The 12,792-nt window shown below is 48.9% G+C and overlaps 1 protein-coding gene across 1 annotated transcript in view; it reads right to left on the minus strand.

The window, feature by feature from the left end:
* The window catches only part of insrb (insulin receptor b), a 73,754-nt gene that overhangs the window by 8,545 nt on the left and 52,417 nt on the right, over positions 1-12,792 (minus strand). The window contains exons 5-18 of the mRNA XM_012924392.5: positions 8,473-8,612; positions 8,157-8,301; positions 6,364-6,578; positions 6,146-6,272; positions 5,774-6,024; positions 4,546-4,713; positions 4,274-4,472; positions 3,055-3,187; positions 2,812-2,965; positions 2,547-2,695; positions 864-1,020; positions 674-770; positions 526-593; positions 204-433 (exon numbers count right to left, since the gene is read on the minus strand). Of these exons, the coding sequence (XP_012779846.2) occupies positions 204-433; positions 526-593; positions 674-770; positions 864-1,020; positions 2,547-2,695; positions 2,812-2,965; positions 3,055-3,187; positions 4,274-4,472; positions 4,546-4,713; positions 5,774-6,024; positions 6,146-6,272; positions 6,364-6,578; positions 8,157-8,301; positions 8,473-8,612 (2,233 nt within the window). The remainder of the gene's footprint in view (positions 1-203; positions 434-525; positions 594-673; positions 771-863; positions 1,021-2,546; positions 2,696-2,811; positions 2,966-3,054; positions 3,188-4,273; positions 4,473-4,545; positions 4,714-5,773; positions 6,025-6,145; positions 6,273-6,363; positions 6,579-8,156; positions 8,302-8,472; positions 8,613-12,792) is intronic.

Genomic DNA, 12,792 nt, shown 5'->3' on the forward strand with positions numbered 1-12,792 from the left:
CAACATTTGTTTGTAGAGTCAAACTGTGCGTGAACACGGCAGCGCCGGCAAAACAAGACACGACTGTGAGTCAGACGTGTGCCGCCGCTTTCAGCGAGACGACGGGAAAGCTGTAATTTAGTGTAATTTACGAGCAACTGCTCCGGTGTCCTCTCGGCGTGCCGTGACGCTGTCTGAGGGTTTAACGGTTTAAAGAGTCATACCACGTGGTGACAGCTGAAAGCCTTCATGACGGAGGCTTCGTTGAGGAACTCGATCCTCTCTCGCAGGCTGGCCGATTCGTTGACCGTCTTGACGGCCACGCGCGTCTCCGGATCGCCTTTGACGATGTCTTTGGCGACTCCTTCGTACACCATGCCGAAGGAGCCCTGACCGAGCTCTCTGAGCAGTGCGATCTTCTCCCGGGGCACCTCCCACTCATCAGGAACGTACACTACACAACACAGGTGCAAATGACCGTTTTGACAGAGCGAACTGAGGGAACAAATCATCGTATGACGGAAAAAACAACTATTTCATTCTTACTGTCACCAGCGCTGAAGTACTCGGGGTTTGGAGAGGTGATGAGATCTCCTAAGGGGCCTTCGGTTTGCCTGTAACACGACCACACAGAGTCACTAAGAGTCACTGGAGTTTATGGCTGTAATGGGCAGCCTGCTGGTTAAAGACTAACCTTTTTTTGAAGTACACAAACGCTCCACCTCCCGCGAGTAGCAGCAGGATGAAGCAGATGACGGGACCCATGACAATCCAAATCAAACCTTGATCAGCTGCAACAGATAACAGAGCGGTCACGAGACAGTAAATTTGGCACATCTTCCACTTTTCTGTTAAGTTCAGAAGTCCGACTCTTAGAGTCTTACGGTTGGGCATGAAGAAGTAAATCATCTCAGTAAAGGAGCCGTTTCCTGCCAGCGAGGTGGCGCGAACCCTCACGCTGTAGTTTCCAGGCTGAACAAGGGAAAGCTTGGTGCCACCGAGCTTCTGATAGGCCGGCCGTGACACACAGGTCGTGTGAACCTGGGCCCAAAAGGAAAAGAGAGAAAACCCATGTTATTCTAAAAGTTTGCTTAAATAAATAACGGAAGAGACTTTCAGGACAAACAGGTCCGGATATTTCCAGGTTACTTTTACACACATGTGGCACAGCAGGAAATACTACAGTTCAGATGTGTTTACATTACTTCAAATACTCAGGTGCCAGGGTAGAGCGTGCAGGACGCAGCACACGCATGATGCTCACTCGCTGCTCTATTCCCACCCAATCAAAAGTGACCAAAGTATTTTTGCTGAGCCAATTACTCTTAACCCCTGACTGGGTGGACAGCCCACACTCCACCCCGTCTTCTCATGCTGCTGTGAAGCGAACCTTCACCTCACAGAATGACCTGCTCGAGCTCGTGTCTCTTATTTTGAAGGGCCAACGCTTAAACGTTCTTGCTGCTGTTTGTTGGGCTCGTTGGTTTGCAGTATAAAGGGCCTCGAGGGGAGTGCTGCTGTGATTTGGTGCAAACCTGAATGTTGTGCTGAAGTGAGAAGAACAACCAGAGCTTTTTGTGCTCAGGGTCCGACCAAATCACTGCATACACTCACACGAAGGAGCGATTTTTTAAAGTGGATGCTGTTGAATTAAAATGTATCCAAAGAGCTGACATGTGCAAAAACACATAAGACTGTAATCTAAAAATTGGCCTGTAGCCCTTCGATAGAAGTGAAAAGCTGGGCTCGTTTGACTCTGTGTTAAGGACGCTTAAGGTTGGCTGATGCGCGACTGCACTGTCGCAGTTGAAGTCCGTTCCACTGAAAGCAGCAGGAAGTGATCGCTGCAGTGATAAATGCATCCAGCCTTCATAACTGTGTTGTAACATTCTCAGCGTTGTCATCGATGTGAGCCTCCAACGCGCCCCAAACATCATTTTAAATGAATCCACATCGGTCTGGGCCACGGGCGGTTTTTCAGCGCAGCGAGATGTCGCGTGAGACGAGTCCATCGCTGCCACTGCATACTAGTCTTCCATCCTGCCTCTGTCACTATGGTAACAGATCTGCTACTGGCTCCTGGGGTCAGGCGGTGCAGCAATGAATAGTAATGAGAGATGAATTCACACATTTAGAGCAAGTAAACAACAAGACTTGGACGCGCCGTCACAGACGAGACCTTATGCACGCAAACGTTCCCAGAATTTCATCCACAAACGAACGCGTCCGACAGCGTCGACACGCAGCACCAGGAGGCTGTAAACAAATATTTCCTTGTCCCCTTCTATAATGAACAGACACAAATTGGGTGTTTACAGGAAGCCTTTCCTTCCCGGCCTGCCTCGCCTCCCTGGAGTCTACCCAGATCACTCCTTGTCTTCTCACCTGCGTCTACTTTTCCTTCTGTGCATGTCCTTCCAGCAGAGCGAATCGGGATCATTTCTGCTGGCTGTTTTCCCACATCACCTCTGTGCCCTTTGGTTTTGAAAAACAAAGGACCCCGAGTCCTCCCACTAACATTTTCCAGGCCCAGCGCTCTCTAAGGTTTGCCAGTGGTTCATACTGACCTCTGAGTCTCCGACCTTTTTGTAGAAGACCTCGTACAGGATGATGAGCCCATTAGGGTTGATGGGTGGATTCCACTTAATCAACACATAGGGAGGCTCGCCTTGCACAATCTCGTGGGTCACGGGCTCTGGGATGTCGTCTGCTTTCTCTGCAGGTGTCAGACAGAGAAAAGCACTTCACAGTGAGGCGCAGCCGATTTTATCTCCAGAATCTGATATTCGGTGCACCAGCAGCCTATTTGCACACGCGTGTGCCCGTTCTTACCCTCAGGCATAGTTCGGGCACTGATATAAGTAGCCATGCTGCAGCGTTTGGGATCTGTCGGATCGTTGCAGGCTATGATCTCTATCTTATAACTGGTAAAGTGTTGCAGGTTGGAGATGACCGTCGACTCCTTTGAGAACACCTTTTGTTCCACCTGAGCAGAAAGGAAAAGAGATTGAACTTCGACTGCAACTCGAAATAAAGTGAAGGGAAAAGATGTGGTAAACATAAAACGCTCGATACCTTGGATTCCTCTTGATCCTCGCCATCGGGGGCGATTGTGCCTGAATCCAACTGCAGATTGGGAACTGTAGTAAGGAAGAGAGGAGGCTGGGTGGCATTAGCAACTCCCACCGAGCGGCGCCGCCGGGATGGTCTGCAGAAGTAAAAGTTAGAATAGGATATGAGTGAGTGACAGAGCGCGGACCTGCAAAGTCGTCAAGTTTCATGTGCATCAAGTGTTTGCAGATGACAGATGGTGTTTTGTGGAAGCAAGCCAGACCTCTGCTCGCACTAACCTTTCCTGTGTGTCTAACTTCATGACATTTATGCACAAACACCATCCTAGGAGACATACTGACTCTCACCACTAGGTGGTGCCAGGCCATCCAGATGAATCTGAGTGCGAGCCACCATCCCAGCTAACAGGCCTTGAGCTCAAACCAAATCAAGACACAGATGTTTCACCTGATGTGCAATGAAAGGCAGATTTACTGCGTATGAACTGTTGAAGAGACGAACCCGAGTGCTGCATTTAGGACCGAGTGAAAGCAGAAAAAAACGGGAGCTCGTGTCCGTTTGCGTGACAAAATAAGAAAAGCGTGAGCCGCTTCTGGTGTCCTGCACTGTATGGAGCTGACCTTGGCCAGCTCAGAAGCAGGAGTTCAAAATGAGGCTGATGTGCGCACGGCTGTGTGTGTGCGTGTCTCCAAATGGCAGTCTGCATGACTGCGCTCCTGACCGGCATGAATGATAATGGGCACAGTGATCACCCCCCCAGGGAAGCAGAGGCAGAGACTGTGGGTGTTTGTGTGTCCGAGAACAAGGTAGGGGCACCAGGGCCCAGATACTGCACCTCCCGCTGCAAGCCCCCGACGGTGGGTGACCAGCACAAAAACAAGTGTCTATAAAAACCACACACAGTGGTGGAGGACACAGAATTGGCACAGAGACTCACACCAAGGCTGAGTGATCTGGTCTAACTCCGGTCACGAAGAGAAACAAACGAGACAAGAAGCTCCTTTTGGTGCTTCGCTCGGTGTGAAGCTGAACTCACACCAAAAGAATTTGTTACATTTCTGCAAAACTCGAGGGCATTAAGCGGCTCCAGGAACACGAATTAAACCTTTAATTTAGGTGCTGGGGTGCGTCTCTATTTAAGTTTTCATTTAGCATGTGGGTAAACGATGCAGCCAAGGCATCGTCGCATGTTCAGATGCTGGGAATGAACCTGCTCTCGTACCTGCTCTCAAAGACTTCGTTGTGCAGGTAGTTCTCGAAGGTCTTGCGGTACTCTATCTCCTCCTGCTCCTTCTTTAGCTGGCTGTCCGTCTTGGGGCAGGCGCAGCACCTGCCGCCCGAGGTGGGCTCATCTGTTTGGTTCCACTTGTGCTCATCCTCGCTGTCCAGGTGGGTCGGGATGCGAGACGGCACTTTCATTCCTGGACGGGAAAACACAGCAGTCAGGGAAAGCCCCTCAAATGACTGAAGAGGGCGAACCATTTAAACTGCAACCTTGTAAGCAGTAGTCGAATTTGTACAGGTCGCTGTCCTCCGCCTGCTTTCGACAGACCACCCGGTAGTGGGTGATGTTGCCATTGGGACTGGTGGGCGGTTTCCACTTCAGGATGATCTGAGAGGAGGAGTTGGAGGAGGAGATGGGGTCCAGAGGAACAGAGGGTTCTGACGGGGACAGAGAACAAAATGTAAGTGCATCAAAAGGACTTTAGCTCCATCAGACTAGAGTCTAGAGGCACCATTCCATCCTTCTTCTTTTTACCTTGTTTGGAAAATAAAATAGGTCCAACGATTTATTAAATATGCAAATATCCATGGAAACACCAAACATAACAGTTTGCACAATTCTAACGAGCTTAAAAGTCGATATTTGTTTAAACACGTTTATTCCTCAGCACAGTGCAGTCCACCCTCCACTGAGACCAGATGGATCAGCTGAAGGGACAGATGCATCTTCCTGCGTCGCAGCCTTCCCAGATTATTGTCCTGTTTCTTGACTTTTAGATGCTGCTCATGTGCTGTAAACAGTTTGTCTTCCTTCTCCTTTGTTCTTCTATTTTCCTCACTTTTTTAAAGGATAAGCTGCATGCCGTGAAGCTTTTGGCTAATAGCTCTTTTGGAATCAGTTTGAGGTTCACACAGATTATTTTCTGCCTGTCAGGCGGCTTATGTTTGGCTTTTTTTACAGATTCAACTAAAGAAATGTGTTTTTGCTGCAGGTAACAGTGTCTACAGGCACAACTGAAAAGCGGCTCTTTGCTAAGTCGTCTGGTTCCTTTTATGTTCCAATGATTCCTGGTTCATGGTCAGTGTTAAGAGGTTTAAACAAATAAAAATGATCAGGGACAAACACTGCACAAACAAAAAGGAAAACTTTCAGAGAGCCTGCTCAAGAGCACTTTAAAAAGTTACAATAAAGTCGAGCAACTTGGAAACAAAATATAAAGAAATGAGTGCTGACAGTAGTATGAGGGCAACACCCCCCCTCATCAAGGAAGGTTCATCCAAACGTGAGCAAGGTCCCAAAGTTGTTTCAGTTTAAGCCCAAATGGCTTCTTAATACATCCCATCATATAAAACAATTAACAACAGTTGGAGTGTTTACCAAAAGCCCCCCAACAGAAGTCCAGAGTAGTTTTACACAATCACTTAGAAAACGTCAGATGTTCTACAGTCATTGAAGTATCCATCAAACACAAATGTCGGTGTTCATGGCGTTACTCACTGGAAGCATCCGTCTGAACGTAGATGATCTCGGTCTTGGCTCCGTGGACTTGGTGCTCATCAGACGCAGACAGCTGCGTTTTGACCATGATGGCGTACTGGGTCCAGGGCTTCAACGGTCGGATCAGGTACCCCGGGTCGTCTGCCTTCTTTCCCTCCGTGGAACGAGGCGGCGGATCGACATCGGCAATCACCCAGCTGTTAGAGCCGCAGGCGTCCTGTCCATCAAACTCGGTGACGTTCTTATACGGCCTGTTGCACATGGAACGAAAACGTCCCAACATTGTTAGGCATCCGTGTGTCAGACAGACTGAAGAGTAAAGTGTTGGCTTTTGTGTGTCCTCGTCTGTACACGAAGCAATGATTTACTTACGCCTCTTTGTAGAGAACCATGAATCCCAGCAGGTCCCTAAAGTCTGCTGGCCAGAATGGCTCCCACCTCAGTATAATCATATTCGACTTGGTCTTTATCAAAGTGAAGTTCAGCAGCTTCGTCTCACCTAAAGGACCAAACACAATAATCACGTTCACGTTAGTTTTTGGTCAGAGCAATCCCAAAAACAAGGCAGTCCCGTATTCTGGTGCTCTTACAGGAAGCTTGCTCCCCGTTGTTGCGTAAAGCGATGTCGTTCTTTTGGTTTCGATCCCGGGTTCCAGTCACCGTCTCCATCTTTCGGATTTCAGACATGCAAAGCTTAGAGTTGTAGTGGAAGAATGTGCGACCACGCAGGATGGTTAGGTTGTGCTTGGACCAATCCCAAAGCTCACGGAGGTTCTGGTTGTCCAGCGCATAGAAGGCATAGGCCCTGAAAGAGATCGGACATCAGAAAAATCAATCACTCACAGCGAGGAGACGAGAGGAGGGGGGAGGAGACAAGAGGAGAGGAGACGAGAAGAGAGGAGAGGAGACAAGAGGAGAGGAGACGAGAGGAGAGGGGAGGAGACAAGAGGAGAGGAGACGAGAGGAGACGAGAGGAGACGAGAGGAGACAAGAGGAGACAAGAGGAGAGGAGACGAGAAGAGAGGAGAGGAGACAAGAGGAGAGGAGACGAGAGGAGAGGGGAGGAGACAAGAGGAGAGGAGACGAGAGGAGACGAGAGGAGAGGAGAGGAGACGAGAGGAGAGGGGAGGAGACGAGAGGAGAGGAGACGAGAAGAGAGGAGAGGAGACAAGAGGAGACGAGAGGAGAGGAGACGAGAGGAGACGAGAGGAGAGGAGACGAGAGGAGACGAGATGAGAGGACACAAGAGGAGAGGAGAGGAGAGGAGAGGAGAGGAGACGAGAGGAGAGGGGAGGAGACAAGAGGAGAGGAGACAAGAGGAGACGAGAGGAGACGAGAGGAGAGGAGACGAGAAGAGACGAGACGAGAGGACACAAGAGGAGAGGAGAGGAGACGAGAGGAGAGGGGAGGAGACAAGAGGAGAGGAGACAAGAGGAGACGAGAGGACACAAGAGGAGAGGAGACAAGAGGAGAGGAGAGGAGACGAGAGGAGAGGGGAGGAGAGGAGACGAGAGGAGACGAGAAGAGACGAGACGAGAGGAGACGAGAGGACACAAGAGGAGAGGAGACAAGAGGAGAGGAGAGGAGACTAGAGGAGAGGAGAGGAGAGGGGAGGAGACAAGAGGAGAGGAGACAAGAGGAGACGAGAGGAGACGAGAGGAGAGGAGACGAGAAGAGAGGAGACGAGAAGAGACGAGAGGAGAGGAGACGAGAGGAGAGGGGAGGAGACAAGAGGAGAGGAGACGAGAAGAGAGGAGACAAGAGGAGACGAGAGGAGAGGAGACGAGAAGAGAGGAGACGAGAAGAGAGGAGAGGAGACAAGAGGAGACGAGAGGGGAGGAGACAAGAGGAGAGGAGACGAGAAGAGAGGAGAGGAGACGAGAGGAGAGGAGAAGAGACGAGAAGAGAGGAGACGAGAAGAGACGAGACGAGAGGAGACGAGAGGACACAAGAAGAGAGGAGACGAGAAGAGAGGAGAGGAGACAAGAGGAGACGAGAAGAGAGGAGAGGAGACGAGAAGAGAGGAGACGAGAAGAGAGGAGACGAGAGGACACAAGAGGAGAGGAGACAAGAGGAGAGGAGAGGAGAGGAGAGGGGAGGAGACAAGAGGAGAGGAGACGAGAAGAGAGGAGACGAGAGGAGACGAGACGAGAGGAGACGAGAAGAGACAAGAGGAGAGGAGAGGAGACAAGAGGAGAGGAGACAAGAGGAGAGGAGACGAGAGGGGAGGAGACAAGAGGAGAGGAGACGAGAAGAGAGGAGAGGAGACGAGAGGAGAGGGGAGGAGACAAGAGGAGAGGAGACGAGAAGAGAGGAGAGGAGAAGAGAAGAGAGGAGACGAGAGGAAATGAGAGGAGACAAGAGGAGAGGAGAGGAGACTTACTCTGCCTCGAGCTGCTCCCCCCTGATGACACGCAGTTTGCGGAGGAATGAGAGGGAGACCAGGGCGTAAGCTCTGCGGATGGTCAGGTAGCCTGTGATCTCTTCAATCTGACCCAAACTCGCCTCCAATTCGGCTGCTATGTTATCTATAAAGACGACAGTTCATCACATAAACAGCTACCAGCTGATGAGAGCAGACAGAGGTCAGGTACATACAGATAAAGGCTCAAAAAGTTTTAACAAAGGGGGGAAAGTCAAGAAACCCAAGTAATGGACAAGAAGGCGACACGGAGAGAGAAACAGGAAGTGGTACTCACTGCCTCCTCGAATCTTGATGATCATGTTGCCTTTAAGAATGGTGCACCCCCTCAAAGCCTGGGCCGACGTTACCGAGTCGATGGTCTTGTTTCCCACACACTCTTTAGGACACAAGCCCGCACACCGTGAGCAAGTCAGCCTACACAGAGAAACACACAACATCAAAATCCTAATGAACGAGCTTTGTGTGCGAGCCACGACTAGCTGAAGGTCAGGACTTCTGGAGACAACGTGGACGCTGCAGAGAAACGCCTTCGGTTAAAGCAAACAAAACTGTTTTCTGAGCGAAACACACAGAAAATGCCTCAAATGTTTCTGCGTGTAGTTATCAGAATTGGAATGAGGCAGGAATGCTCGGTGACATAGCGGAGCGCCGTGGGTCGGAGCCGGGGATGACATCGCAGTTTTAAACAACAAGGACGAATCTGTTCAGCGGAGTTTTTCTGAGGTCTATTCAGACTTTCTACATGGGCAGACATCCATCTGCTCTGTTATAGCTGCTGGTTCTTCTCCCTTTGTCCAAAGGAAATTAGAAAACAAACACGAGCCAACATTCAAGTGTCTAAAACTGCAGTTCCTCTCATGTCCACTTGAGGCTGGCTCCAAGAATGAGTCAATCCCCACAGACGTCCACGTTAAAGGCTAAAACGGAAATGTGGATTGATGACGAAATGGTTAAAATCTGTCAATATCAGTATTGACCTCCAACCGGTATATCGGTGTATTGGTGGGGCATACTTTATATAATCATATATATCTGTTTTTAATGGAAGTGACGGTGGTGAATCAAACAAGAAACCATCAAACATGCGCTCAATAAGCTGCTGCACTTATGTGAATCTCTATAATTCTCTCAAATGATTTAATAACCTCTAAAATAAAATGGTTTATTTAACAGGATTAATGTTCTGCCGCTAGTTTTAGTGCAAAAAATATCACAGAGAAAAGAAACAAGACTCGCGCGCCAGCTGCAGCTCTCAGAGCGATGTCCTCCCACTGCAAACGTGCTTTTGCACGTAATCATATGCACACGCACGCACGCGGCGATGAGGCCTTGATAGCGCCCTTCAAGAAAATCATTCACAAAAGGCCTGGCATGTGCAGCGAGTAGTCTGGTACGTGCTGCTCCATTCACAAATGAGCACTGTTTATTTTTTTGATGCACTCTCAAATGAGCAGAATCCAGCTTTCATTTCCACCCTCGATGTCCCCACCCACCTGCTTTAGCCATACACGCTGCACACTGGCTGAAGGGCAAGGAAGCCTCCATGTATACTTCCCCATTTCCTATTTTGAGGGAATCGAGGATGTTCAGTTATAATGTTTTTCACGTTTGCTTAAAAAAGGTAGAGTGCATGTCAGCCGGGGCAGGGGATTGCTCTGGATCATTAGAAAAGATACCGATCACCAAACTCAGGCCCCGGGGACGTCTTTAAAGGAGCCCCTGTGCCCAGGAAGCAGCCAACAAAGGAAGCTGTTGTACTGCTATTCATAAGCTCACCCTGCTTTAATTCTGTGCAGCTCCTATTATATTCCCTCTGTGCAGGAAACACAAACGCACATACACGCAGTTATCCAAAATAAGCCCCCCACCCCTCCCAGACAGCCAGGCTGCGATGAAGACCCCATTTACCACAGTCACAGTGGCACGAAACACCCCACAGGTACTGCTTTTGCCATCTACGCTGACAGCTCCACGCTCGGCTCCTCGTGGTTTCCACCTTATCAAGCTCCTCATTTCTCGCACTCAGTGGACGAATCATTCTCTGTGACTTGTGAGTGAGTGGAAATACACTGTAATGAATTCTGCAGAACAACAGTGACTTTTAAGAAAAGCTCCAAGCATATTTTGTGTCTCTTTCTCCCACATGGAAAATTGTATATTCAGCTCCTCAGAAGTAACGCTCTAGTTGCAGCGTAGACAGAATGTTTTGGGTCGTTGTAGTGAAAAACACAGACACACAGGCAGACAGGCGGCGTCCGACCGGAGCTCTTAAAGGGACAGCGTTGATCCGTCCGGCTGAACTCTGTGACTCGGACTCCCCGAACCGTCGAGAACAGAGGCTTTGGTTTGGAGCGAGCGTACGTGCACACACAGCGGTACTGCTGTCACATCCAGGAAAGAGGAAACTCTTTTTAGACTGGCAGAGGAGGATGAAGATGCAGTTATGAAGCGTTTCTTCACATTATCTTAATATAACATAATACACAGTATAATAACATGCACTGAACCACCAGCACTTTACATACCTCTGTAGAAATCATCCACATATCTCACTTACCTGCACTGCTGTATAATTCTGTGTAAATAATCATTCTGTACAATACGATAATTTTTAATTCTACTTAATTCTGCACTTCTGGATGGATGCAAACTGCATTTCGTTGCCTTGTACCTGTGACGTGTGCAATGACAATAAAGTTGAATTCTATTCTATTCTAATATCTACCTGGAAAAATGAAGTACAGGGCAGCTTCCATCATATCTAACACCTCTCATGTCGTTGTTGTTTTAGATGCGTGCTAACAGCGCTGCACATGCACACATGCACATATGCACACATGCACATATGCACACATGCACAATGCTGGAGGCACCAAAGGGAGGCAGGGTCTCCTACTCAGCAGTCTGTTAAGAGTCCCAGCAAAAACATGATGCAAACCGATGGGTGGGCCATGCTCACGTTGGACGGCGTGGGTGTGAAAGCAGTGGCGGACGGGGCGTGCTCGTGTCTGTCTGGGTGGAGCTGCTGCCAGATGATGACACATGTTCTCGTTATAACCAAAACAGGCTGTAATGTCGCAAAAATCAACAGATTCCCAATGACGACGTGGACATCGAGCCTCGTTCCAGGCCGTGGACGTCACCTGGCGACCAACCAATATTTCCATTTTGTGTAGTTCATTGGCACATAACAACCAAGGCATGCCTGAAAGTATTGCCCAGGATTACGCATCGATGTGCAAGGACGCACAAAAAACAACAACATGCGCACATAAAGGCTGCCGTTCGGCCTCGGGGTGTGTGACTGAGATTTACAGCGATGCTCTTTTGCGTCTAAGCACGCGATATTCCCCGCAGGCTGGCGAGATGCATTTCTCTCTAAAGCGCGTGACGATTAAATGCTGTTACCTTTTCTGCTGTTTGTACTAAAAGCTTTAAAACGCCTTCGTTGGTATTGTTTATCTAATAAACACACAATATGACTCCGTCTTCTCTGTAACATCATGTCTGCACCTGGAAAAAGTAACCCGTCTGTACACTTTGCTGGTAATGAGCCAGAACCTTCTGCACGTATAAACACTAACGTGTGTTTGCGCACGTGCAAATATATAAACAATAAACGCACGCGCACAAACGCAGGTACGCCAGAAAAACACAAACACCATCAATCATTCAGCCACCTGTGGCTGCAGCGCACAACCTGCTGCTGTTAGAGCCAACGCTGCTTTTCCTGTCACACTCGCCACTTTTAGTCTTTCTCAACAGTCCTAACCATCTGTCTGCAAACTTCACTCCACTTCTTCTTCACGCTAGGTGACGACCCTTTTTGCAATCAAGAAGTAAATAAGGACGATGGACTGTTTGTGCCAAGCTGTGTTCAAAGAAAATAAATAATTAAGTCTGAAACGCGTCACTATCGATAGCGTCGGCCACAGACAGACTGCGGGAGGATTTCTCCGAGCTGCTGCTGAGACAAACGTGTTGCCCTCGCTGCCTCGGCTGTATGTGTGTGCACTGGAAGCATGTAAACACACGCTTTCTTCGAAACAAACGCACGTCCTCCGTGTTTAGCAACAGCTACGAGACAGGATGTTCTTCTCTCCTTCACCCCCTTTACTACAAGTAGAAAGCTGAATATGCTGTGAGGTAAACAGGTTGGACGTCTGTTTATTAAAAGCTCTTGTCACATTTAAGACATCAATACGACGAGGTTACACGTGCACTGTGGAAAACTGTAACCGGTGTTTCGACTTTGACGCTTCGCCTGTCTGACTTCAGTATATCTGGTTAACAGAGACGACTGAGCTGAGGCTCCAGATTTCTAACGTCGGTCACAGCGATGGCCGCCGCTCCCCGAGCCTGGATCTACCCGAGATTTCTTCTTCCTGTTCATAGGGTTGGGTTTTTTTAAAACGCTCCCCAATATCGTCGAGAGTTTGCTTTTAGCGCCGTGATTACCAAAGTGTGGGCTGCGGCCCCGTGGTGAGCCACGGAGGTACTGCAGGTGGGACGCAGTCAAAACTGAAATTCACGTTAAAGACATACAATTATGTACAGCTACATGTATTTCTATACATTTATTAAAAGTGGTCAT

The sequence above is a fragment of the Maylandia zebra genome, linkage group LG23, assembly GCF_041146795.1.
Source record: "Maylandia zebra isolate NMK-2024a linkage group LG23, Mzebra_GT3a, whole genome shotgun sequence".
NCBI lineage: Eukaryota > Metazoa > Chordata > Actinopteri > Cichliformes > Cichlidae > Maylandia > Maylandia zebra.